The 19,504-nt window shown below is 33.7% G+C and overlaps 4 protein-coding genes and 1 non-coding gene across 9 annotated transcripts; 1 reads left to right on the forward strand and 4 right to left on the reverse strand.

Annotated features, from left to right (window-relative positions):
• Window positions 1–4,379: 4,379 nt before the first annotated feature.
• On the reverse strand, window positions 4,380–5,087 carry LOC106299426 (transcription factor PRE3-like). The gene is made up of 2 exons (XM_013735519.1): window positions 4,809–5,087; window positions 4,380–4,699 (listed from the first exon to the last, which is right to left on the reverse strand). The coding sequence occupies exons 1-2, from the start codon at window positions 4,929–4,931 to the stop codon at window positions 4,550–4,552; spliced, it is 273 nt and encodes a 90-aa protein (XP_013590973.1). The 5' UTR covers window positions 4,932–5,087; the 3' UTR covers window positions 4,380–4,549.
• Window positions 5,088–12,406: 7,319 nt separating this feature from the next.
• LOC106301086 (F-box/kelch-repeat protein At1g74510) lies at window positions 12,407–14,512 on the forward strand. 2 transcript variants are annotated; one of them, XM_013737405.1, is made up of 3 exons: window positions 12,407–12,575; window positions 12,691–12,727; window positions 13,215–14,512. In XM_013737405.1, the coding sequence occupies exon 3, from the start codon at window positions 13,228–13,230 to the stop codon at window positions 14,485–14,487; it is 1,260 nt and encodes a 419-aa protein (XP_013592859.1). In that variant the 5' UTR covers window positions 12,407–12,575; window positions 12,691–12,727; window positions 13,215–13,227; the 3' UTR covers window positions 14,488–14,512. The 2 variants fall into 2 exon arrangements, with proteins under 2 accessions (XP_013592859.1, XP_013592858.1); XM_013737404.1 differs by having other exon boundaries at window positions 12,407–12,727.
• A 123-nt stretch (window positions 14,513–14,635) lies between these two features.
• LOC106301089 (HVA22-like protein a) lies at window positions 14,636–16,276 on the reverse strand. The gene is made up of 6 exons (XM_013737410.1): window positions 16,230–16,276; window positions 15,629–15,799; window positions 15,450–15,476; window positions 15,223–15,345; window positions 14,902–15,145; window positions 14,636–14,810 (listed from the first exon to the last, which is right to left on the reverse strand). The coding sequence occupies exons 2-6, from the start codon at window positions 15,688–15,690 to the stop codon at window positions 14,790–14,792; spliced, it is 477 nt and encodes a 158-aa protein (XP_013592864.1). The 5' UTR covers window positions 15,691–15,799; window positions 16,230–16,276; the 3' UTR covers window positions 14,636–14,789.
• Window positions 14,636–18,479, reverse strand: LOC106301088. 4 transcript variants are annotated; one of them, XM_013737409.1, is made up of 15 exons: window positions 18,258–18,479; window positions 17,507–17,673; window positions 17,327–17,391; window positions 17,207–17,247; window positions 17,036–17,124; window positions 16,843–16,956; window positions 16,692–16,769; window positions 16,533–16,598; window positions 16,382–16,456; window positions 16,230–16,301; window positions 15,629–15,799; window positions 15,450–15,476; window positions 15,223–15,345; window positions 14,902–15,145; window positions 14,636–14,810 (listed from the first exon to the last, which is right to left on the reverse strand). In XM_013737409.1, exons 1-11 carry the CDS (start codon window positions 18,409–18,411, stop codon window positions 15,758–15,760), a joined length of 963 nt encoding a protein of 320 aa, XP_013592863.1. In that variant the 5' UTR covers window positions 18,412–18,479; the 3' UTR covers window positions 14,636–14,810; window positions 14,902–15,145; window positions 15,223–15,345; window positions 15,450–15,476; window positions 15,629–15,757. The 4 variants fall into 4 exon arrangements, with proteins under 4 accessions (XP_013592863.1, XP_013592862.1, XP_013592861.1 ...); XM_013737408.1 differs by having other exon boundaries at window positions 16,382–16,459; XM_013737407.1 differs by lacking the exons at window positions 14,636–14,810; window positions 14,902–15,145; window positions 15,223–15,345; window positions 15,450–15,476; window positions 15,629–15,799 and having other exon boundaries at window positions 16,034–16,301; window positions 17,323–17,408.
• An 891-nt stretch (window positions 18,480–19,370) lies between these two features.
• Window positions 19,371–19,451, reverse strand: TRNAL-AAG. Its single transcript has one exon. It is a non-coding gene; the product is annotated as a tRNA-Leu (tRNA).
• Window positions 19,452–19,504: the final 53 nt, after the last annotated feature.

Below are 19,504 nucleotides of genomic sequence, written 5' to 3' on the forward strand. Positions count from 1 at the left end.
CTCGAGCTTACAATCCGCAAAGAGAAGCGAGCCGCATCGATCGACACTACTCGTAGGCAATCAATGATTGACACACTTTCAGAAGCATCAATCGAGATTAACCTGCGAGACATCAACATGGTCGCACCTCTTATATTGACCCGAGATGAGCATGGAGATCTGCGTGACCAGGAAGGTTAAATGTGTAATGCATGTCGAAAGATATATGATCATGGGGCTGTAATCCCTGACCCCAAAGCAGATGCACTGCACGCTTCTTTGGAAGCTGAGAACGCTGCAGCTCACATTGGTTGAGTACAACCGTCCATACCAGTTCTACGCAACAGATTTGCAATTCGTCCTCCTACTTTCCAGAGGCACGATTTCAAGCTAAAACCTGCTTATTTCACTCTTGTGGGACATACACATTTCCATGGTTTGTCACATGAGCACCCTGTGGATCACTTGGAGCGATTTGAGGATCTAGTGTTTGCTATCAACTGATTATTCTTCTCGGAGTCAAAAGCCCGAACCATCAGAAAACATAAATCGGAAGAGTCCGGTGATGAAAAAAAAATCCAGAAGGTGAAAGCTCTTCTTCTAAAAGATCTGAAAATGATAAGAAGAATAGGATTCGAGAGAGGACTCTCTCTCTAAAAATAAGAGAGAAGCCGGCTATGAAGTGTATTTAGAAATTTTTATACTACATTATCTACTTCCTTTATTAATTAAAGAATTGAATTATTTATTTAGCGATGCAAATAATACATTTTTATCATATTATTACTTGATTAATTTTTCACCTTATTATTATTATTATTTTCTCAATGTTCTATAAATGATACTTTATTATTTATATAATAATGAGTACAATCATGTATATATAATTTAGATAGACAACTATCCATGCAATATATATTATTTTATACAATCAAAATATATAAGTTTAAATTTTGTAGGAATGAATATGTTATGAAATTTTTTGTTTTTTAAACCTTAGAGCAGCATTAGTGGTAGTATGTGGAAGAGTCTCTCAGCATTAATTCAATAAAAAAATAGACAAAAGAGGAGGGAGGGAGAGGAAAATAGGAGAGAGGGAGGGAAACGATTCTTCTCTGAGAGATGTTTTCAAGAGTGTGAGAGCTTTTTCTACAAGGTGTCAGCACGTAATTAATTTAAGGCTTTTCTATTTAAATTTTAGTTAAAATGTTAAATTATATTATTATTTTATGTTTAAGAGAGGAGTTGAGAAACCACATTTCTGCTGATGCTCTTAATGTTGTGAAGTTTAAGTTTGAAGTTAAAACTTGACAAGTGATTTTTTTTTTTTTTGTTCTTTTAAAAAAATGTGATATTGATTAAACAAAAAAGTGGCTTACTCACATTAAGCTAAATGAAACAGAGCAATAGAGAAAACTGGGCATTACTGTAACTTATACTATACTAGGGGCGTGTCCGCGCTTCGCGCGTAATATTGTTTTATTGTTGTTAAGAGTATAATTTTTTTGGATAATGTAATTATGTGGTCATTTTAATTTGTTAAGAGTATTATTTGGTGTTTTTATTGTGTTATGTAGTAGTAGTGATAGGTTAATATATTTTGTGTTTGTTTTTTCAATAATGTATTTTGTGTGTATAGTATTTGTTAGTAGTGAAGTGAGTCTCTAATGTAAAAGCATATTGAATTTCAATAAATTTTCATTTAGAAATTTGTTGATTCTAGATTAACGATTTCAGCGTCAAAATTGTCTTTATTTTTTACATATTTTTGAACATTATAACTTTTAAGAAGTTTTTTGCTCTCTCCCCATATTTTGACAATGAGACGTCACCATCTATGTATTTCGTTTACTTTTCTAGTGTGCGGTGCTTCTCACCATCACCAGAAAAAGACTCACCTCCTACTCGTGTTCTTCCTTGCCTTCTCCACCTTGAGATTATCTGGTATTTGTTGTAGATCGGGTTTATGAGGTTTCAATTGTGCTGTTGTTTCTTGCGGCGTTGTAGGCTGTTCTAGTCAATATTGGTTGCTCTTCTTCTTCCTTAGATTTCAGCTGATGTTAGGAACTGCATCTTCTTGGATTGAGTAATAATTTAGTCGTCTTTGATGTTGTCTTCCTCGTCGTTGGCTTACCGTCAATACTCTGCTCATCTTGGTTCTTAAGATCTAGTTTTTGGTGATTTAACTTCTATGATCTGTTTCATAACTCGAGGACGGCTCCACAGCTTGCTGATTTCGTTGGTGTTTGATCAAGTTTCTTTGTGTTCGGTGGATTACTTTGTTTCAGATTTTATCTTTCTATCCTTTTTTTTCTATTTGTTATGGCCAAGACACTCTATGTTACAATGAGGTAAGTTAGTCTTCGGTCTTGATCTTCTTTCAGTTCCGAACCTTTATTGAGTTAGTATTACTATGGCATTTTGTTTGCCTCAGTGATTTGGAGGTTTTAGGTTTAATTTTTTTTGTTGTGCTCTAGTTTATTATTCTTAGTTTGGTTATTTTATGATTTTAATACTAAAATAAATATATAACTTGTAAATGATATAATATAAAATAGTAAAAATAAGAAAATAATGAAAGTTTATACTATTTTCAGCTGTGAATAAATTAAACATTTAAAATATATTTATATTATTTTACTTATTTCTTGAATTTTAATGACCGATAAAATAGATTCTCAAATTATGATGATGGTTAGTGCGAGAATGATTAGATAGTGCATAATTAGAAAGTGATGAGCTAAATTGTAATAATCTAAAAGAATAAGGACCCAAAATGTAAAAAAAAAACAAGAGGGGACACTTGTCATGAATTTTAATGACCGATAAAATAGATTCTCGAATTATGATAATGGTTAGTGTGAGAATGATTAGATAGTGCACAATTAGAAATCGATGAGCTAAATTGTAATAATCTAAAAGAATAAGGACCTAAAATGTAAAAAGAAAAAAGAAAAGGGGACACGTGTCGCAAAAACCCCTTGCCACTTGTCATGAGAAAGAGACAAAAGACTATTATATATATAGATTTTTGTAACATTAATGTTGTGAAGTTCAATCTTGAATTTTAGTATATAAGCTACTTAATTATTGGCGATTTGACAAAGATAATTTGGATAAGAAATCATAAATAAAACAGATAGATATAATTATCATTAATTATATATATTAAATCTGTAATGTTGTATTTGATTCTCACCAAAAACATAAACTTAACATAATTTTACCAAAAATACAACCACCTCTTCTTTTCATTCCAAAAACCCACTAGTAGACACCACTAGTTAGATCCAAATTTCAAAAATTAAATTACCTAATTTTAATCACAAACAATAACATTGAAGAATCTCAATTTATGAAAAGTAAAGAAAACATGTTTTTAATCAATTAAGTTTCATCAGATATATAATGGTGGTGTAGTACTGTCTTTTACTAGATTTTACTTTGATGGTATTTTAGAAAAACTGCCCATTTGAATTATATTTCATGAAATCCCTCACTAAAAATGCGTATGGGCTACGGCCATGTGTAACAATTTTAACAAGAGCTTTTACAACTCTAGACAAATACTACGAAGATAGAAGTAGATATTCTCTCAGATGCCTTTTTCAATCTTATCAATGTGTAATATAGTTTCAAAATATCTTCTTAAAAGAAAGTATGTTAGGTGGGAAGGAAAAAACTACAAAAATAAAATATAAACAAGAGTGACAAAATCGAAATTAGGTTATGGCATAATATTTGCAGCTTTTTGTGCTTCTTTTGAGTGCATAGCGTCAAATCACCCCATACTCCCATAAACATAATCCTCCAATCCTTCAAGATGTTTATATGCGGAAATGACAGTTTCATCGATCCTCTGTCTCAAAATAATTAATTACTTTGTAGTTTATGTATATAGCAATATAGTAATCAATGATAACAATTTTGAATTATTATTTTTATCTTTCGCAAACCCATAAAACTCATAATTATGGTTCCTTACATATTTTTCTTTTCTCAAAAGGTACGTATGGCACCCGACGAGATATGTCGCCAACACCAAAACTAGCTAGTGGAGACTATATTGAATATGTTCTTGGACATTTTTAAAATGAAAGTCTTTTTTCGGTATCATCTTTCTTAAATTCGGGATATTTAAAATTTATCCCTTTATAGTGTTAAAAAGGAACTTACTGTTATTTTCTAAGATTTTATAAGGTTCTTCTTTTCGCAGTATCTATATATAACATGAAATTGCTAAGTGATATGTTTATGTTACAAACTCATCGTTTTTTCATGTAAGATCTCTTGTTATGACATGTTTTGAATTACTAAAGACACAAACAAGGAAGGCTAGAAAATGAACATAGCTAAGTCTTTGGGTGAACAAACCCTAACAGAATTATAAAAAGCGACAAACAAAGTAACTGAAAAAGGCAAAGGTTTTATATAGGAAACAAGCGAATATTTATGACCAAAGCAGAAGTGACGAACTTGTATCATTAAACATCTATAAGGTCATCATCTAGAGAAAAATAAAATCCGCGTACTATTATTATTATAGTAATAAAGAAGAAGAAGATAGAAATTATTGGGTAAGTAAACTTCTGATTAAAGCAGCTTGAGCAGTGTCTGTGTTCGCGAGTAACTCAGATAGTCTCTCACTCAGATCGTCAACCTCTCTATGCAGATTCCTTATGTAGTTGCACGTCTCTTGTAACACTCTCGATGCTGAAACCTGTCAATATAAGCATACATATCATTATTATTTTTTGGTAAAATAACATATCATTATTTTCATGCCATATATATGTTAAAGCTATAGTTAAAACATAGATTTAACGTACCTTGTCCGAGCGACGACTGTTCCTGAGCTCAGGAAGAAGCTGCTGCAACTTGATAATGAGATCGTTGATCTGATCTTCTGAGATCCCCGATGATTGTCTCGAACGTGATCTTCTTCCTGACATTTTCTTTGTATTTGAATATTAATTCGAAAAAAATAGTAAGAGTTATAGATACTGAAGCAAAAGACACTTATAGATGAAACAGTTTATGGAGTTTAGAATCACAGACAAGTTTTTTTTGTTCAAAATCACAGACAAGTTATGCCGGAAAAAAGAAGAAAGAGAGAAGATGAGAGTATGAAGGAAACAAGTGAAGTGACGGTTGTATTTATGTATGTTTTTTTATTATTTGTTTATCAAAAATATAAACAAACAATGAGGCCTTTCTTATTTAAAATTGAAATTATTATATATGCGAATCTTGTCTTTCAAATATTGAAATATGCACCTCCTGACACCTTTTGTTATAATAGATCGGTTTCAGAGAATCTCATAAATTTTAACATATAGATCTAAGTTTGACACAATGCTATGTATAATCTTATTGTTGAGAGATCTAGCCAAATCTTGTTTTAAAAATTAAACATGTATCGTAATTTTTATTGAATGTTTTGAGCTTTGAGATTGACACTCGCATTACCGAACATATGTTAGTGGAATTTGTATTTTGACAACTCTTTACACGAACAGATCATAGCATCGTGTAGCACAGTAACAGAAGTGAACGTGTATCTGGTCACAAAATGTATTTCTACCGCAAAAACCTAAAGATGTATGTAAACGAAGTTATGAAATTGAATTTGTGTGCGCTTATCAAGAAAAAAATATTATACTTTATAACTATAGGAAGCCTATCCATTCCTCCAAACACAACTTTACAATATTTATAAAATCCACACTATTAGGTTTTCGCTCTACCCACGTCCACACATGTACCTTTTTTATTCAATTTATAAGGCATTCTAATTGAAATTCCCTCTTGTAAAATTCAAAGGATTATTCTGGAAAATTATATTTCTCCTCCATTGATTGAAATCGAAATGTTGACATCAAAACTGAAGTTATTGTACGATGTATATCTCTCTATTTGATTCGGAAATATCTTGATCTAATTTTTCCGGTACATTACTATCTTTGTTTAAGTTATTATATTAACTTGTATATTGAATCATAAATACAAAGTTATACTATAAGTTCACAAACTTGATACAAAAGATATCATACTAACGAAGGAACTAAGGAAGATTTCGTATTTATTTTCAGTTACAAAAAAAAAAAAAAAAAAAAAGATTTCGTATTTATATTTTAAAATAATATAATATCAACATCTAGCTTTTAGTTAAAGAAACTCAAATTTAATGGTACTGTACCACAGTTTCTGAATTTGTTTGCCGATTTTGATACACAAAACTACTAATTAATACCCATTCCGTTTTTTATTGTAAATAGTTTAAGAAAATTTTTTTTGTTTCAAAATGTAAGTAGTTTCTAAATATCTAAATAATTTTTACATTTATTTGATATATTGTAACCAATCAAATAATATCATTTTTTATAATTGGTTGAACTAATTAATTAAATATTATTTTTTTTAAATTAACAACTTTCTTGATATTAGTGGTTTTAATCTAAACTACTTACATTGTAAAATGGAGGGAGTAGTAATTACATGTTCAGTCATTGGTCTTTCGTTACTATGTAAGCTTAACATTTGTTAAAATTACTATTGCAAAAAGCAACTTACATACTGTTAATGCTTAACAAAAAACGCCGACAAATCTATACACAGCCTTTTTTTTTTTTTTTTTTTTTTTACGACTTGCATATAATTATATAGTTAACACGTATAAATGTATGATATCTACAGTATCTACGTATACAAATTGGTGTGTAAGCCTGTAAAAGGGCCAAAGTATGTGTAATTTGACTGGTCAAAGGGTTCACAAACACACGCCCATGTTATTTGATCAACAACACACGTGGCATTTCGGGAGGAGCGTTCACTTACACCGACCGACGTGAACACTTAATTCATGTGAGCTCATTATTAATTTATTATATATGCACTAATCTGCTACACCACAAAAAACACGTATCAATTTAAATAAAACACAGAAATCATGTAATTTCCTTTTTGTCACGACATCAATGCACTGTTTAAAACCCATGTACCTGCACTTTCTTATTCGTGGTTACACATAAATTGTGTATTAGTAAAAAATCTGCAGACAATTTTTTTTTGAAAATGCAAACAAATTTTGCCAATTTTTTTTTTTTTTGAGAAAAGGTTAACTTTGTATTTCTTTCCATTTTGCCTACTAGTTTATCATACATGTTCATCTTAGTTTCGAGCCTGAAAAATACAGTTTCTCTTTTACTAAATATATTATAGAATTTTCAGTTAGAAATAAGCCAGGAAAATAAGGATGTATGTTTCGAAAATATAGAATAGAAAACGATAAGAAAATCTGTGTAAACTCGAAGTGTGAGCTGGGAGAACGAAACAACAAATCTCAGATTTTAATACATTGGAGAAATATATGGTAATACGCTTTTGATTCATTAGATGCAATTTTCTTGTATCTTGAACAAGAACCGACCCTTTTCGTATACTTTTCTAGAATGAAAAGGATCAACTGTAAAAATTAAACAAAAGAAAAAAAACTTAGTTGTAGTGGTGTAGTTGTGCAGACCGATCTCCCTCTTATTTGTCATCTGAATTTTATTACTCAACTGAGTTAAAACGGTGAAAAACTGGCAAAAATAAAATATAGTATTGAAAAGAGGTCAGATCTGGCAACTTTTTTTCCTGTCAAAAGATCTAGCTGTTTTAATCTCTTAATAAATATGACACTATTTTACTGTACTATTTTGTAACAAATTGGTATACATCATATCGAACTATTTGCTTAAAACACACGTAAAAGGAGATAATTCTTATACTTTTGTCACTGTATTATTTTTATAAATAAGCCATGAAAACTAGCAACGTAACAAACCTTAGTTTTGAAACGTTTTTCAAGATCAATTAAACTATACACGGAAATTTCGAAAGATAATGAAAAAAATTAGAGATCTTCTCGATTGATCTATATCAAATCATTCAGCAAATATGATATTCTCGTGGATAGGATTGAACATGATGAGAGAACTACGAGTATCTAGAGAGAAAAAGTCTGAGTAGAATTCTTGAAATAAATTAGGGCATGAGCATAAATATATATATATATATATTTTAAAAAGCATAACTATATATACAAGGTCAACTTACCAAAACAATCAATCGCAACTTTTCTTGGCTATAAAAAGAACTTAGGTATATTTAGAAGCAACACATATAAGATATCTAGACTCTAGTTGTACAGTTTTTAATAGAAAAAGATTTGATTTCAGTTTAAATATTATTAGAAATAAAACAAAGAGAGCTCAGCAGTGTTAAATGGAGGTCAGCGTGTCTCTCGCGGCACATGATCTTTAACTCGACAGCGAAGATTAAGCTTAATTTCACGAGCATTCCATTCCATTCTTATTAAAAAAAAATTAGTTAATAACTTCAAATCCGTTTGGTTTATTCGCTTTGCTGCTTGTTTCGGTTTGTCTACTTCTCCTCGTTTTTTAATTTTGTTTCTACCTTTAGAATATGAAACTAATAGCATGATTATTGGGGGTTCTTAGAGTGAGATATTTAAGAACCAGCACTTAGTTTTTTTAGTTAAAAGTTAAGAGACGGACTCTTATATTCCGCTAAAAACCTCACCCTAAAAACCTTCAATAATCATGCTCTAATGCACTTGAAGTGTACATATATATGGTTTTAATAAATTAAACCATACATTTTGAAGAGATATTTTATTCCTACTGATTCACTGACTATATTTCTACATTTTAATCTGTTTTTAACAGATTCGGTTATATAAACAATTGATATAATTGTGGGAATTCTTTGATATGGGAGTTGGTTAAACATTTCTTAATAACTTTATACTAAACTGTGGTTCCGTGTGTTAAATTGCATAACTATCATGAATAGAGTGCATGTAAAACCACTAATCAAGGATTTTTGCGATAGATGCAGAACATGCTTTTTATATAGCAAATGAATTTAAACATTGTTTCTTGTTACTAGTTAGAAATATATGTTATCTTACAGCTAACTATATATATATTTGGGTAATTAATAGTCTCTTGTCAACAAATATGGTAACATTTTAGAAACTTAGAATCGAATATTTTGTATACAAAGATTAATTAATAATACGAATAAGATATTATCTACATTCAATTGAGCTCAGGTGTTGTCCCTCTCCTCTTTGCACCGACCAAAACAAGCTTAATCGTATAGTATTGGTAAAAAACGTGATCCAGCTATATACATTGCTAGTACTCCTGCAATATTATCAAATAAATTTATTTAAGGCATTACAATAATTAATCACCTTGCAGCATAATTATTTTATGCTTTGTACTAGCTATTTTCTTTAGCTTAATGCTAAATTTTGATCAATAATATAAACTGTAATGTGGCGAATAGTTGGAAGGTTGAAAGGGCACACTAAAATAGAAAATAAGAAAGAAAAGGTACACTACATTTATAGGATGCGATTAGTTACAAGTTTATGACTCAGGATGAGTCACAAAAGCTTTTCACTTCTAAATCTGCACGTGAAATTAATCAAACTCACAATAGCATCTTTTCTTGTTTCCATTGCGTTTGCGACGAAGAAGACAAAACAAAACAAGGCAAAATCATCGTTTATCCTTATATATAGAGAAGGAAATTTAGTATTACAACTTGATCTTGTATTATTTGAGTTGTGTGTGTGTCTGTTTTACTATTAGTAGAACTGCACTTGAAAATGTAACTATCTTACTAGTGTTAGAGTTTACGTACATATAAAATTAACGAATGAATTTATGCAAAACCTGCCAGACGAAAGAGGTTAAAACAATATAAAACCCTAGGATTATGCATTCACATATTGTGTAAAAGAGTGTCGGAAAATATCATATATGTTCACGAATCGTATGGTTGGTATCATATGCTTGCGTTGTGATTGGGAATAACTTTCTCGAAAAGGCTATATACCTCCTGGCTCTTGCACATTCCAATTAGTTACCATTCTTAATAAACAGCCAAAGTTAAGACAGTATATAGGTTGCTGGTTTTAACGTGTCTCATCTAATTAAACAACACAAATCAAAACTTGGTCTCTCTACGTCATGCAGATTCGTTTTCTATGTTACAACTTGGTACTTAAACCTAAGTTGTCAACATTTTAATATTAATATGATCGACAACGTCCACTATCGCATAAGCTTCATCCTTTTACAATTTGCAATTTTTTAGATTAACCTTAAATCAATAATTAATCTCCTTGATTATGTTTAATGATTGTAATTAGCGTCAGAAATCTTTTCATTGATCCCACTGGCCAGGAGATCAAAATAAAAGAGTTTAAAAGCTAAGCAGTTGCATGAGGTTCCACGATGCTAATCTATAGTTTCGTTCTAGTAAAAAAAACAAGATTGTCGCACATTGTATTACATAAACTAGTGTATATTGGAAAAAAAACTAGTGTATACTTTAAAAATTGGAAGTGTGGTCCGAAAATTAGTGGTAGGTCAAATAATATAGCATAGTAATTTTCTTCGATACATAAAAAAAGAGAAAAGATACCATACCTTGTAGAATATTCTCAGTTAACCACATAGTATTGAATTGAAGCTATTGCAACCTTCTCTAGACTTCAAATTCAGTGGAAATAAAGTAAAACGCTACTAGTGATATTAATAATAGGTCTATAATTGATTTACATTCATAATATTTTCATGAACCAAAAAAAAAAAAATTTACAGCGAAACTTGATGTGCTAATAAACGGCCTAACAGCCTAAAACAAACCCGGCCCATTAGTAGAAGTAAGCAGGCTAGCTCACAAATGGGCTTCACGACCTGGGTTAGTTCCAATCCAATATTACTGGGGCTTAGTTTCGCCATTTCTATGATCTATTCAAATAGTTCATTCAGATTTTTGGGACTGTTTATTTGTCCATCCAAATGGTTCATCTAGATGAACCATCTAAATGAATTTTATGTTTGTTTCTTTATTTTTATTTCCATCCAAATGAGTTTTGTAAACAAATTACCAAAATACTTTTGTCTTGATTTAATCATATGTTAAACTTTACTATAATAATAACTTCTAATAAACAAAAAATTTGATAAACATGTATTTGAAAAAAAAAACTTTAGAGTTTCAAACTAAAAGAGTAGTAATAATAAACCGACTGTAACTTCGGTTTTGGCGGAAAAGAATTTTTTTCGGTTTTGACGAAAAACGAGATTTTTCGGTTTTGACGGGAAAACGAATTTTTTTGGTTTTGGCGGAAAAATACAATTTTTGGTATTGGCGAGAAAACATGTTATCTAGTTTTGGTGGGAAAACACATTTTTGCGGTTTTGGCGGGAAACCGAAATTTTTGGTTTTGGCGGGAAAACACGTTTTTCGGTTTTGGTTGGAAAACAAGATTTTTCGGTTTTGGCCAGAAAACGACAATTTTTGGTTTTGACGAGAAAACACATTTTACGATTTTGGCGTGAAAACGCGTTTTGTAGTTTTGGCATGAAAACGCGCTTTTTCGGGTTTCGCGGAAAATGCGTTTTGGCGGGAAAATATGTTTTTTCGGGTTTCGCAGAAAATGTGTTTTGGCGGAAAAAAATATGTTTTTGCGGTTTTCACAAGAATCAGTTTTGGCGGGAAATGCATTTTGATGAGAAAACGCATTTTCGATTTTAGGGGGGGGGGAACACGTTCCAGCGGGAAAACATGTTTTGTGGTTTTGGCGGGAAAACGTGTTTTTGTGTTTTGGCGGGAAAACGTGTTCTGGCGAAAAAATGTGTGTTTGGGGTTTTGGCGTGAAAACGCGTTTTTGTGATTTTGGCATGAAAACACGTTTTTGTGATTTTGGCATGAAAACACGTTTTGCAATTTTGGCGGGAAAACACGTTTTTGCAATTTTGTGCGGAAATGCATTTAGGGTTTTGGCGTGAAAATTTTGATTTTAGGTTTTCGCGGGAGAATGCGTTTTTATGGTTTTGTCAGTCTTCGTGTATGACAAAATGATATTATGTTTATGTTTATAATTTGTGAATTAAATCAGAGACATAATAGACATTATACCATATTGAATGATTCATCTCCATCCAAATGGTCTAAATTGGATCAGTTGAATGGACTTTAAAATTAAGCCTAAATTTTCGGAAGTCATCCGGATGATCCATCCAGATGAGTTGCACTTTTAGTGTCTAAACGAACAAAACTCTCATTTCCATCCAGATGAGCCCATCCGGATGATGGAGAAACGAATAGGTCCTGAATGGGCTGATTCGGATGGAGAAACGAACAGGTGCTAAATCAATGACGCCCCTCGTCGGAAGCAGAAACATGTGCACGCGCGAGAGCTAAGAATTGGCCGTTAACTCACATTTTGCCAATAGCTAACTAGCCTTTACCCTGTCCTTGTGCTCTTGGTATTAAATAAAAATAGTAAAAAAATACAAATTCTTCAGCTTCATTCTTTTGATTTTATAATGTATAAAATCACTCCACTGGTTCATTCATTCGTGTATCCTTTTGTAACACCCCCTCAAAAAATGTAAATCACAGCTCATATATGATACCAATTCAGCTCAAACGTGCCCGGAATGAGTCGATGATGGATTATCATCCATAGCGTTGATCCAAAAAAAAAAAAAAAACACAACTCAGTTGAGTTTGATTGATTCTGTCGAAAAATTTTCGTGATTCTATATGTGTCTGATTGTTGAAATCATCGGTAATCTAAAGTGGGTTTTATCTGGATTTATGTTTTTTTTATTGCAGATCTTCAAATCGAGTTTGATTGATTTTGCAATTACTGGTGAGCTTTGATTGAATTATACTCTTTTTCTAAACTTTACTTCTTTTTATTGATTTAGTATCCAATATGAGATTATCCTGAAATTTTATTGGATGTTCCGTCGTACCGGTGGTTTCTTTGTGTTCTGTCTCTTTTTAGTGGTGAATTGCTTTTTGATCTGATCGTGTTGAGATTTTTAAACCAACGAAAAGCTTTGTTCTATGGATTATAATGATTTGATTTGCTGAGATGTTAAGATCATTTTCATAGGAAAGTTGCTGACTTTTAACTTATCCCCCAAAGATTATGTCAGAGCTAATCTCTCATTGGTCTCAACGTTACTATCATCTCTGCTATTAAATCTAGTTTCTTTGGATCATTTTGATACATAGTTATCAAATTAAAAAAAGCACATGACTTTGGAGTGTCATTATCAATGTTGTCTTTCTCTCCTCTTTTTGTTTCTTGGGTGATTGATTTTTTCATTTTTCTTTGATTGTTTTCTTAGCGTTTGTTCCATCATGTTAGAGACTCCGAACTATCTCGTCTCAAGAGACTTACCATCTTCATGTGCGGAAGAGATCAAGTCGATATATAACGCACACTACATGCTTCAGCTTTACTTGAAGAAGCGCTTGTTAGACAATGATGATACTCATGGTCAGCAAGGTGGTGGTGATCAGCAGAGTTCACCAGTAACATTACTCGACCAAAACGCGCTTCTCAACTGCTTAGCTCACTGCTCCTTATCAGATTTCAAATCCATCGCCTCAACGAGCAAAACCTTCCGCTCGCTCATCAAGGACAGCGAGCTGTACAGGCTGAGACGAGCGAAGGGCATCGTGGAGCATTGGATCTACTTCTCCTGCAGGCTCCTTGAATGGGAAGCATATGATCCAAACGGAGACAGATGGCTACGTGTACCCAAAATGACGTTCAACGAATGTTTCATGTGTTCTGACAAAGAATCTCTCGCTGTCGGCACAGAGCTTCTCGTCTTCGGTAAAGAGATTACGTCTCATGTGATATACAAGTACAGCATCTTGACCAACACGTGGACGTCTGGGATGCAGATGAACACTCCTAGGTGCTTGTTTGGATCAGCGAGTCTAGGCGAGGTGGCGGTTATAGCCGGAGGATGTGACCCGAGTGGGAGGATACTGAGCTCCGCGGAGGTTTATAACTCGGAGACAGGGGAGTGGACTGTCATACCGAGCATGAACAAGGCGAGGAAGATGTGTTCGAGCGTGTTCATGGACGGGAACTATTACGTTATTGGAGGGATCGGAGAGGGAAACTCTGAGATGCTTATGTGTGGTGAAGTGTATGATTTAAAGAAGATGACGTGGAGTTTGATACCTAATATGTTACCGGAGAGAAGCAACGGAGGAGGAGGAGGAGGAGGAGGTCAGGGAAAGGAGACTTCCTCCTCCTCCGCAATGGCGGCTTCAGCTGCGCCGCCGCTTGTAGCGGTTGTGAAAGATGAGCTTTATGCTGCGAGCTATGAGCAGCAGGAGGTGAGGAGATATGATAAAGGGTGTAACGTGTGGAATAAAGTTGGGAACTTGCCGGAGAGAGCTTCTTCGATGAACGGTTGGGGGATGGCGTTTAGGGCTTGTGGGGATAAGTTGGTGGTGGTTGGAGGGCCTAGGACACTGGGAGGAGGGTTTGTAGAGATCAATGCTTGTGTCCCAAGGGATGGTGAGTCTCTATATTGGAGAGTTCTTGCTTCAAAGCCATCAGGAAGCTTTGTGTATAATTGTGCAGTTATGGGATGTTGATGAAGACTTGAGAGCCAAGCTATTGACTTGTTTATTAGGGTTCTTACATGTTGTTTTCAACAGTTTTCTGTTGATGATTGGGGTCAAGAGAGTTTATGTTCTCTTCATTGTCTTTGTGGGTTATTGTTGTTCAGATAGAACCGGGAACTGAACAAGTTTCAATAAAGTTTATTTATAAACTTATTTTACAAAGAGGCAAAACAAACATCTAAGACATGAAACTTGCTTCACAAGTCTAGTATTAAAAGCTTTTGTAGTTCCCTTGGTACTGATACTCTTCACCATACATGGTCTCAGGCTGTTTATCTTTTTGATTTATCAGACTGCAAGGGAACAAAGCAACATTTTAAGTAAAGAACAATGACATTTTAGGAAGGAGACACGTTAAGGAAAGAGAGAGAGAGAGAGCATTACTCGGCTTAAGATCTTCTGGAAAGCATCAGGTCCATTCTCTGCAATGTACTTCTCAGCAGCTGTTAGCATATCATCTGGCTTTCTGAAGATATCCATCTTCTTCGGCACATACCAAATGTTAATGCTCTGTGGGTTAACAAACACAGGTCTCACAAAGTGTTCGTAGACATAAGCAGCGCCGCTGAAGTATGGAATCACTAGCCAGCAAGTCAAGATCAGCTTGGCATATGACCATATCGGTACCCTGTTGACACATGAGCACTGTCAGCAAAAAAAAAAGAAGAAGAAGTTGGATTCACTTGTTTCAATCATTTTCACTACCATTCGATGAGTTTGGCGAATGTGAGCTCGAAGAGTGTAAGTAAGGAGTAAAGGACCCAGTAAGTGAGCCATTGTTTGTCATCAGCGTGAGACTGAGTTTCAATTGCTCTGACTGAAGCATGTCTAGCCAGCCATTGAAACGTTACAAAGAATGAAGAAAACACATTAGATCAAAGCTGAAAACACACAAAGTAAAGCTTTTGCTCAAGAGAGATGGATCCACTTACAGTGGATAAACGAGACTAACAACAGGCCTGCAACAAGAGACTGCGATTAGTAATCACTCAAACTAGACAAAGATTGGAACTTCAAACATGAGTTATGTCTAGAAACAGAAACTTAAAGGAAGGAGATTTAGAGGTAAGGAAACAAACTTTGAGAAGGAGAGACTAGATTAGAACATTACCCAGCAAGAACATCAAAGTTCCTCAAAAGAACCTTGATGAAATTTCCAGCTCCAGATCCCATTCTCTCAAAGCTTGATTTAGCTCTGAATCTGATTCTTACTCCACTAAAACACACTACCCACAGGAGATCAAGATGAAGAAAGAGAGACGAGAATAATTGTGTGATAGACCTGTTGAAAGTTGTTAACTTTTTAATGGTGAAAAAAGACAGAGGTCAAGCTTTCAGGAATAATCAAAGCTTTTTGGAAAGTTGCCAAAAAGAAATACGAAATTAACCATTTGAGAGATTGAGACACAAGAAACCAAAAAAGTTGAAATATGTTTTTCTTTTTTTGAAACACTAGCTGCAATATGTAAAATTCTATAATTTTGATGCAGTGTATGTAGATGGTTTCACTTGAATATAATAGTTTTCTTGACTAAAAAGTAAAAAGTAATGTGAAACTAATGTGCCAGAAGCTGAAGAATATATACACATGAACAACATAATGGTTTTGATGTTAAAAGATACCATCTTACTCAAAAAAAAAAAAAAGTAAAAACAGAATCCGGTAAGAAAAAATATTAGCTCTTTGAGCAGCCAAGTGGAAACGATCGAACCTTCATTCTCCCTCCCAAAGCAAGCGCCAGAAGATCGAACTCTTCTACATACCATAGCTCTGATACTAATGCCTATATCAATGTAAGAGATTTATCAATTCTTGTTTAAGCATCTACAGTCAAGAAAGCTTCTGCTTTAATGAGATTTTTACCTTGAACCCTCGGATTTGGTTGTTTAGCTTTGTGACCAGTTCGTGAAGAACCTGGAGATGGTCGCCAGAACCAGCCTGCTACATAAGCAACAATCACTAAGTCAAGTCAGCCTTGCTAATGAATTCAACAAGGAAACAAAAGGACACTTGCCTCAGTTGGAGATATAGGAGGACCAAGCAGCCTTGCTAATGATGTATGGAGAATTGCCGCATCGTACTGAAACACAAACCAACACAAGTATCAGACCAATGGTTCGTGTCCATGTGAGATGACTGTGTGTATGTATGTAGTTCATGATATAGACATTACAAGTTGCTTCTCCGGTGCACGTGGAAGCACGGATCTTAGTTTTGAACGAATGGTTATAGGATCATCTCCAGAATTAACCTGGTGAGAAGATGAAACAGGCTATAAAGATGACTCGCTTGTTGAGTCAAAAGTTGAAAGAAACAAAAATTACCTTCCAGCATCCAAGAAGAACACCTGTTGAGGTTAAGAGAACTCTATCCAATACAATCTCCAAAGGGCAGAGCTTGTTAGCAACTGCTTTAACAGCAGCTGCTTCTGCTTCAACCTGATCACATCAAAGAAAAATCTCAGAGACTAAGATATTCACAAGGTTAAAGTTCCGGTGGGTGGGCTGTGAAAAAGACCTCATCTTCGGTAGCTGGAACAGGGACAATGTGATGAGACGCATGGAACATGCTGAAGTGGTACATGTTAGAGTCTTGATACCAGATGGCTGATAAACATAAAACACAAAATCATATATCTGCTACTTAGTTTTCCAAAATGTGTTGAAAAGAAAATTGTGGGAGGCTTACTGTTTTCAAAGTAAGGGCTGAACACACTCTTCACGACTTCCCTGCAATACATATAAGGAGACCTTTCACTCAGCAGCAAAAGATTTGGATTTGAGGAAAGGAGGAAAGATACACACTCACGAGACAGGGACAGAGTAATCTGTGCTGAGATGTAACACATTAGCTCGCACAGGCGGGTTTGCAACCTATACACACAAGTAAACTTAACATTTTATAGAGTCAACTTATACGGTACATTTAGCTATATCGAGCTGCATATACATTACAATAATGGTTTGAAGTAAAGATGCTACAATCTACCTTCAGGACAGGTGATATAACTCCATCCTTGAGTGTGAAGAGATCTGAAAGTGACAATGACTGAGATGTCTCGCCTTGTTCAAGGAACATCGGACCATTTTCCTGTAAATCCCGTTCCATTTTATCATACAGCCTCGTGCTTTGTTCCGCATAGGTGACAATAGGATCTGAAATACAATAACAGCCCAAATGATTATCACCATGAATATCTAGCAACAAAAATAAACGACCTTCCAACTAACTATCTACTTGAGATAAATTAACAAAACACATAACAAAGGTACCAGATCTCAAAAATCAAGCATTGGTCTTAGAACAGATATTCACTCTGACACGTTCTCGAAACATACACTTGGTTTCAGTAAACAAGAAACATGTTGAGTGTTAGGGTAAAGAGATAAAGAATGGTGATTTTAAGTACCCATTAGATCTCTAAAACATAAAGTTGGGGTCAAGAAACAGAGACATTTCTTTGTATATAATATACAAAAAACTAGTTATTTATGTTTGATGCTGGTGACTTTTTTCTGTTAGCAAGTCGACATGGATTTTCAATTTAAGACTAGTATAAACACAAACACAAGGCAACTCATCTGGTTAGAGAAAGAGTTTTTAACTAACTAACTAACTAATCAGATCGTGTAATAATAAATAAAATCAAAATATCATCGAAATCATCTGAGGATATAAAAAGGTGTTTAATTTCGAATATTAAACGACATTTTACAAAATTTAAATACATTGATTTTACCTGATGATGATGATGATGACGACGATGAAGTGGATGGTGAGTTTCGGAGACCCATTTGGAAGAGAGAGTAGAAGATAGTGAGAGAGATTGTCCAGAATAACACAACGGTTCTCCAGTTCTTTGACCTAGTTGAAGACGTCGTCGCTGTCGCCATTTCCAATTTTGTTCATTCATCTCCCAGAAACTCCATTTTTCTATTTTCATCATTTTCGGCCATTATCATCGTTAACAGGCCTGGCGTGGGCTTTTTCACTCAACTTAACGTTTTTAAGAAAATATTTTAAAGTCCATTATTATAGTTTATACAAAAAGTTGTTTTTTTTTTGTAAATTGTGAATACCACTGAAAAACATATATCCTAACACCGATTTATTACTTTTACAAATTATGTGAAAGAGTTCCAAAAACAAATTATGTGAAATATTACTTCACTGATTTTACTATCGAAAATTATTTTTTTCACAACGAAAATAAAATGTTGAACTTTGTTACGTGACGACAAAGCCTCTAGCTTCGTAAAGGTTAGAGGCATGCCTACACTATATCGAAAAAGTCATTCCTTTGAAGGCCTCGATTAATATGATTTTTTATCGTACTCCAAAATTTAAAATAATTTCTAGTTTAATGGTTTAGATTTATTTTTTTTATAAAAACTTTTACCAACTCACCTTCTGAATCCATGTATTTTTTCTATATAACATAATATAGTATATTCACGTGATAAATTTATTCTTTTACAATATTAGATTTGTGTATTTGGTGAAGATGATATATCGAATTAAAATTGTTTTCATTATAGCCGTAAATAAATTTATTTCTAAAACTTGCATTGGGTCTCTAAAACCCTTAGCACTGCATAGCGGCACTACTGATGAAGGCTACTATAGGATTAAGATGATTTTAAGTTAAACGACATAAAATAGATAAATTATCACTGAGGAACATGGTTGATGAAATGGTCCACTGTCTTTTTTTTTTTTTTTTCTCGTATGTATAATTTACTTTATGACCACCACTCCACCAGCAAATTATCTGAGAAAATATCTACAAGGAGATTATTGCTGTAAGAAATGGAATAATACGTGAAAAACAAAAAAAAGAGAAAAAAGGAAATGTTGACAGTGGGATTTGAACCCACGCCCTTTCGGACCAGAACCTTAATCTGGCGCCTTAGACCAACTCGGCCATATCAACTTGTTGTTCAACAGAGACACAACAAAACCTAACTCTTTTTTCTTTGCTCTCCC

This window comes from Brassica oleracea, chromosome C6 (assembly GCF_000695525.1).
Source record: "Brassica oleracea var. oleracea cultivar TO1000 chromosome C6, BOL, whole genome shotgun sequence".
NCBI lineage: Eukaryota > Viridiplantae > Streptophyta > Magnoliopsida > Brassicales > Brassicaceae > Brassica > Brassica oleracea.